General features: G+C 38.4%; 1 protein-coding gene across 1 annotated transcript; it reads left to right on the forward strand.

Moving 5' to 3' along the window:
* Positions 1 to 255: 255 nt before the first annotated feature.
* Positions 256 to 7,670, forward strand: LOC143024453 (transmembrane protein 231). Its single transcript, XM_076183260.1, has 5 exons — positions 256 to 592; positions 5,213 to 5,373; positions 5,545 to 5,673; positions 5,835 to 6,060; positions 7,414 to 7,670. The coding sequence occupies exons 1-5, from the start codon at positions 457 to 459 to the stop codon at positions 7,668 to 7,670; spliced, it is 909 nt and encodes a 302-aa protein (XP_076039375.1). The 5' UTR covers positions 256 to 456.
* The last annotated feature ends 488 nt before the right edge of the window (positions 7,671 to 8,158 follow it).

Here is an 8,158-nt window from a genome sequence, read left to right on the forward strand (position 1 = left end):
TCTGTATATGACAATTGGATATTAAGGATATGAATAAAGTCGAAACCGTGCATTATTTTGAGGCTTGGTATGATAAATTGTAAAGTATCAGACGGAATGAGTATTGTTCATTTGATATATACTGCAATTAGGTAAATACATGCACATTGATAATATGCGATAAATGATAAATGGCATGTTTGAAATAATAGTTGTCAAAATGTGGTTGCGATAATTTTAACATACGGAGTATACGACAATATAGGTTTGGGAAATTTGGAACAGCTACTTGTTTACAAACAACATTCCATACGAAAAAGACAGCGGGAGAGCAGACTTACCGATACACGAAATTAATTTATTCCTTCTTTTGAAAATGTTTTTTGTAGGCCATGAAAATTAGGAGCCTCGAAATAAGGGCCATTTGCAAGAAAAGCTTTGTGACATTGTAACTACTCTTTTGAAAGAAAAATTACGATGTTGTTCGAGATTTACAAACTTCCTATCTTTTTAAAATACAGGGCTCCTGTTTTTAGTGCTACCACGTTTATTTATATTTTGATCAACACGCTGACCATTATATCCCCGCTTATAATAATTTTTCGGACTAGAGGTAAGATACAAAGTAGTTATCCAAGTGAAATTTTCTAGATTTACAGTTTTCCATCTTCTTGAAATAGAGGGGTCCAGCTTTTAGTGTTGGCGCATATATTGAATAGTGTGATCAAAGGCTGACCTGTATATCACCTTTTGTTATTAGTCAAATTCCAGAAGTACGCAAAAGCGGACATTAAACATGAAATAAATGTTGTCCAATAGCTCCTAACCTAACATAACCCACCATGTTTCTTTTGGTCGGTCAATGCAATTCGGACTTGTTATGGGAGTGATTTCTCTGCTGGGATGATTTCTGATGGAATTTGGTGAAGTATAGAATTTGTCAGTCCATTGTAGAGTGCTTGTTTTGTGATCCAAGCATTTACTTATCTAATTGTATTTACTTAATTGTAGTACACAGGAATGGGGCAACACTCATGGGGTCGTTTCTCCAATTTATCATGCCTTGATTCATATTCATGAGTGTATGTATGTATGAATAGTGTGATGTTTTCAACTGCTGCTTACAAAAAAAAAAATCCTAACCACCTGGAAAAGAGCTCACGTAATTCTTATTTTGAAATCAAAGCTTTTGAAAACACTACATAATACAGATAACTCTCACTACTATCTACAATATCCAAGCTGATGGAAAGGCTGATAGCAACAAGAATCAAAAAAAGAAATATCTACTTTCCTCAACCAATATAGATTCAAGGAAGGCCTTTCTACCAACACACTAGTCACAAACATCACATAACAAGTGCTGGAAGGATTTGATAAAGAATAAAAATAAATTCTCACCAGATGTCAAAGTTCTCCAAAGACAGGTACTGGAATTTCATCTGTATGTATGAAATGTTTTCAACTGCTGCTTACAAAACAAAAAAATGCTGAAAACACTACATTCAAAATCAGGATACTTGAGGCTGCTTTGGTTCTGTTGATCCCAGTCACATCAGTAGTGCAGAAGTAGCAGTCAATGACATGGTTTGTTGGCTTCTTCCAAACCATGTGAAACCCAAACTTTAGACAACTCTTCTTACCTTTGGTCCACTGATGCAGACACTCAGTGCATGACTTGCATACCATGTGTGGAGCCCAAGTTTTATCCTGGTCACCAAGTTTATGAAACTTTTTACTTGATTCCTGTTAGGTACAATGGTGTATTCAACACAGATGTAGCAGAATACATCAGGCTTATTTTTGCAAGATCTAGTCGAAGCTCTTTCATTCACTGGTAATAAAAAAAAAAGAAAAAAAATTAGTCATAAGTTGGCACATGCAAAATCTTCAGGATTCATTTATTGCAAGAAATATGAAAGAATTTTGCATCATATCACATGAAAATACCCGTACATGTAAACAAAATCATCAGAAAACAAATATGTAGCTTACTCCAGAAAGTTGACCTGATTGAGCAAAACCAATGTGATTTTTGGATTCAGCACATCAAAATTATCCTAAATCAGCTTAAAAAAATAATAATAAACAATAAATTTGGTGCTGACCAGTGAATGTAGCATAGTAATTACAAACTAGCAGCAAACGACACCCAAGTATGCATGAATAAACTAGAACAATGACTCAAAAATAACAGAATGGGAGCCTCACCCAAAGTCAGTAGATATTACTCAGCCCAGACAACCAAAGAAAGAAAAAGAAAAAAGTAAAACTAAATGGTAATGCCCTTCCATTGGAAAAGAACCCTAAAATTCTAGCCCTCAAGACACCATCCATATTGAAACATTACCAACAAAATAGGTTTAGCCACATATTCCAACTGCCTCAGATGCGAGCACATAGGGCACAAAACACCTCATACTACAATGCCCCACACTAACAATCCCTAGACAACAACACAATATGTCTTTCTTGAGTGACTAATGGACCCATCCAGAGACCATTGCTAGTTACCTAAATGTTGCAGGTCTTCTGCAAAAGAGACCAGGGGCAACATATTGATAAATTGATTGGTACACAAGTAGGTCATTGTAGATCAGTCAGTCAATCCATTGACCCAAGTCTATTTTGCAGGAGACCCACACCTCTGCTATCTGGGAATGGCAACCAAATAGGCACATAGTTTTCGTAAGAAAGAAATATGTTGTTTGGGGATAGTGTGGAGCAGTGTAGATTGAGGTGCTCATTTCTTTTGTGTGATGGTTATATCTGGCTTCTCATGAAAGGGATTTCTCCATGTCAGGCAGGGAGTTATTGAGTTTGGTTTGTCTTGCCTTGAAGAGCTTATTCATTAATGTGAATGTATTTTTCTGTGGATTTGTTGTATAGTACAGGTGGTTGTTGCACATATGGAGCAATATGCTGCTTTTTCAGCTGGTTGTGGTCATGTGATGCATTGAAATGGATGAGTGAGGTGTGAGTGCTCTAGCATAGAAATGTGTGCCTATCATTTTCATATGATACCCTATGGATAGGATTTTGATTTTGGTGTACGTCATATGAGATGTACAAAGAAAAGAAAAGAGAAGTAAAGCAAAAGGTAAAGGAGGCAAAGAGGAGAGCAGATGTGAAATGGGGTAGGAGTATGACAGAAAATTTTGAAAGTAATAAAAAGATGTTTTGGAAAGAAATTAAAAGAGGAAGAGGAGGCGAATCAAGTAGGGAAGAAAAGGTAAAAGGTACAGATGGAGAGATGATAATGGAAGAGATGGCAGTAAGGGGAAGATGGGCAGAATATTTTAGGGAGTTGCTAAATGTGAAGGAGGATAGGGAAGCAAAGATAGCTGCAGTGGGAAATGCGAAGAAAATGAGAGTGATGAGTGAGGAGAATGGAGGAGAAATAAGGAAGGATGAGGTGAATGTAAAGATGATGAGAGCAGGTAAGGCACCTGGTCTGGATGGATGCCATGCAGAATGTCTGAAAAAGGGAGGTTACAGTGTGGATTTAGGACAGGTAGAGGTTGTGTAGATCAGATCTTTGTGGTAAGACAGTTATGTGAGAAAGCTATAGGAAAGGGGAAAGATGTTTTTTGGGCTTTTATGGATCTGGAAATGGCTTATGATAGGGTAGACAGAAAGGCACTGTGGAGAGTATGTGATAGAAGAAAGCTAAAGATAAATGTGAGTAAAAGTAAGGTGATGAGATGTACAAGGGGTGAAAGTGGCAGTAGACTGGAAGTGAACATTAAGGGAGAGCGACTGGAGGAAGTGGATAGTTTTAGATACTTGGGTGCAAGTGTAGCAGGAAAAGGTGGAGTGAAGGTGGAGGTAGAATGTAGATTGAGAGAAGCGAGTAAATGCCTTGGTGGTTTAAAGAGTGTAATGAGGAATAGACATTTGGGAATGGATGCGAAGAGGAGACTGTATGAAGGAGTGATTGTGCCAACAGCACTGTATGGGGCAGAAACATGTGTTTGAGATGAGGTGTCTGAGAAGTATGATGGGGGTTACTAGGCTAGATAGAGTGAGAAATGAGGAGGTGAGGAGGAGAACAGGGGTGAAAAAGGATTTGGGAGATAGGGTTGATGAAAGAATATTAGGATGGTTTGGACACATGGAAAGAATGAGGAAGAAAGACTAGTAAAAGAGGTATGGAAGGCAGATGTGGAGGGAGTGAACATGAGGGGACGTCCTAGGATGAGGTGGATGGATGGGGTGAAGGGGGCTTTGGGGAAGAGGGGAATGTCTGTTGAGGAAGGAAGGGAGATGACGGAAGACAGAGGTGAGTGGAGAATGGTTGTATATGGATGATGGTGTGACTGCATGAGGAGGAATGGGCGGGGTGTGGAGTGTATTTAGGGATGAAATGGGTGGGAGTGTTTTTGTGCCTTTCCCTTTTTGGCTACCTAAAAGTGTATGTATTGTTCTGTTGGTGGTTTTGGTGCATCCTGTTATTATCATTAGTGCAATATTTTGTGTTGTTTGTAAAGTGTCATGTTTTGCTGATTTATGGCAATGAAGTTGTGGAAGTATAGTAGAGTGTGGTTGTCATGAGTTGTTTGTTGTGAATAATTAGTTTCCTTCTGGTGGAACATTACATACCTTTGAAATTAGGTCTGACAATTGGAGAGTAAGAGATGATCTCACAAATATTGTTCCATTTCTGTGTACAACAATTAGGTAAACACATATATATACACACTCTCAACCCCTAATTCAGCAATCTAAGTTTGAGTTCTGCACAGGGCTGAAAACTTCAGCATCACTACACTGTGAGCTGGCACTCCAATTCTGGTGGGCAAGGAGTTGGTGTGCAAGATCATAGAATTAACCATAGATTGGGCCATACATGAGCTCTGAGCTCTCATCTGGGAGGGTAATATGTCAATCTTGATTCCAACATATGATCCAAGACTGTGATGGCTCACACACAATATCTCTCAGGTCACAAAACTGAAAATTCATGGGATCGTCGCTGGGCAGATTTAGAATTACAGATTCTTATTAGTAAGTCACTTCTTGTTTAAATGGTACTTGCATGCCTTCAGTGGCATTTTCATAATTTTGTAAACCGGTAATATATTTACATCCTACTCTTGTATGTTTTGGAAGGGCTCATGTTTAAATGTTGAAAATTATGTTTATATTTGGATGGGAAATTTATTTGTCACATGACAACAGTAGCTCAGATATTGACATTGTAATTTGAGTTGACCTTAACCCTATGTAACAGGTTTATGGAAGGAGATTTCAACCCAGTATGAACAACCAGATGTTCACTTCAAGCATGGAGTTTTACTTTTACTGGACACTAATAATGGTCCACTTGTATGGTCTACTTTCCCAAACTACAATGCCATGTTAGACTCCTTGCTGAGAATCCCTGTAGTGAAGGTGCTCATGTACATTTTCCCATGTTGATTGGATCATTTTAGATGTAGTTTTTGAATATGTCTGCCTATTCCTGAGTTATACAAATAAAAATATGTTCCAAGAGTTAATATGTATGAAAATAGATTTTACCTTTAAAATCAACCAAGTGATTATCAATTTTTTATGTTGTAGACAAATGAAAATGATGTCAACTACGATGGAACCAAGGATGAGCTGTCAGTAGAAGTAGTAATTCCATTGGAACCTGAAGAATTAGTTTACTCTGTCTCCTTACTTCTTACCTTTGATGTGCAGCTGCATGTAAGTTTGCCATCATACAGGTCTTCTTTCATTGGCATTTGCTTCCATACATAAATTTATCAGTGAATTCACTGTAGCACTCACAGTACTTGCTAACAAGTAGAATTTGTGGCATAAATGGAGTGATTTCATCCACTGGTTACACCTCCATTTACTTTCAGCACATATGTGAGGTTGCTCTAGAAGGTTTAGCACACTTCCAATATTCTTCTGGACTCCCAGGGTCAGCCATCAGTTTTTTGGGGGACCTGTCACTGCATCAGCGAATGCCATTACCATCTGCAGGACACTTTAATTTATTTGATGTACCAGTATTACCCTATTCTAGTGTACAACCAGAAGACTGGAAAGTTGCCACAATACTGCAGAAGTATTGGAAAAGAGATGGTAAGTAATATATATATATATATAAGCATATACCGTTTAAGGGGAAGGACAAAAATATCACAATGCCATTCATCTGTTCTAATACTACATCTGTATACCAAAAGCTTCTTCCTCTTTATAAGGAAGATAGCCTGCTAAAGCATGCACCCACTCACGCCTACCAAGTCAACTCCCATCTGTCACCTATTTCTTTCCCTTTTATTATAGCTCTTCATGGGTGAAAGGTCATCCCTGTCTCCTCTTGCTTCCCTTTACACTTTACCCTCACCCCCATGCTTCCATTCTTTGCTACACGAGACCCTAAATACTTAAAATATCAAATTCTTGTGACCCCTCTCTCCCTTAACTTCTTCAGCGAGTCAAATTCTCATGGGTAGCATCAGCTGCCTGATGTATGATGATTCATCACAATACTCACATTATAAAATACAAAGTTACAGGTGCATTACTTGTTCTCTTTCACTCTGAGTATTAATAACCACAGAAAATATGATCAAGCTAGCTCACAGAATATGGGGGTCACTCAGCTACAACTGAAAAATAAATATAATCAAGACGCTGACACCAGCATCTTAACATACCCACTCCCACATCATGACGCCTACATAGGCATCATCATATGGAAGGGGTTAAGACTTAACTCATACTTACTGCCACCCCCAGCCCTTGTACATCATATCACCTTGATTTTACCCTAATTTATTTTCAATTTCCTCCTATCACATACCTTCCCAAATTCCATCACTAACTGCCTTAGACAATCCTCTGGCCCAGCCCCATGTTTTGTCATCAGCAAACAACTAATGATACTAGGCCTCTTAAAATATAGACAGGTACCACCCCTGAGCACCTGCAAGTGGTGGTCCTGCAAGATGCACATTATCTCCCTGCCCCCCATCTTCCAAACCTATTAACACCATTAACTCCATCTAGAGGCCCTAAGGGGCTGATATTGTCTAGACTGGACCCAGGATATTTCTACTAACTTTGCATTTCCTTCCCTATTTCACATAATGAGCACCAACAACCAACCCCTGTTCTCCTCCTAATACTGTAAGCCAGTAACATTGAAACATCCCTTACACTTATTAATACAATACAGACACGTTTCTATGCAGGGGCTGTGAAATGTTGCAGGGCTGGAGGTTTCCAGTTGGTGAAACTTGAAGCAAGACTTATTCTATGGAAGTAAACTGTTACAGCATAATTTGAAAATAGTACAAATCAGTCTAAGAGCACTTGTAGGAAAGACAAACTCTTTTACTTTTTCAATGATGACATTTTAAAGCTGTTGATAAGTATCTTTTAAATTCAAGATTTTTCATACCATTATTCCATTGTTGTATATTTCAGTGACTAGCCAGTTAAGTAACCTGTACAGTACCTGGCAAGGAGGAATAGACTCCAACTTCACCATCATTGCAAAACTGCACTATGCAAAACAAAATCTAAGCTTTTATACAACCTACTGGGAGATGTTGAAATTTGCTTGGATTCAGTACCTCGCACTATTTGTGATTTCATACATTTCATTTCAGAGGGTTATACAGTGGTTAATTACTAACCAGGTAATTCAAACTTGGTGTATATACCCCAAAAAAGATTTATAGTATTTATTCATTGTTTTATTACATCCTTAAATTTTGACTTCATACCAGAAGGCCCTTTCCATCTTATATGAGGAATTGGAAGAGTGTAGAAGAAAGGGAGGCCTTTTGGATAGATTTATATGAGTGCATGGAGGATTTAGGGAAAAATGTCAACGTAATAGTACTGGGAGACCTTAATGCTAGGGTAGGAAATGGTCCAACTGATGGAGTGGTTGGGAAATGTGGAGTTCCAGCAAAGAATCGTAGTGGAGAGTTGATGGTGGAAATGTGTCTAGAAAGAGTTGATGATAGCAAATACAGTGTTTCGGAAGAAAGTTAAGCATAAGTACACATGGGAGAGGGTGGTGGATGGAAGGGTGGTAGAGCGTTGATGGATTATGTAGTGGTAAATAGGACTATGATTGGAAGAGTTAAGGATGTACATGTGCTAAGGGGAGAGGGTGGGGGAATATCAGATCATTTTTTGGTGGAAGGTAAGTTGAGAGTGG

The sequence above is a fragment of the Oratosquilla oratoria genome, chromosome 4, assembly GCF_046742065.1.
Source record: "Oratosquilla oratoria isolate Oo_2021 chromosome 4, ASM4674206v1, whole genome shotgun sequence".
Taxonomy (NCBI): Eukaryota; Metazoa; Arthropoda; class Malacostraca; order Stomatopoda; family Squillidae; genus Oratosquilla; species Oratosquilla oratoria.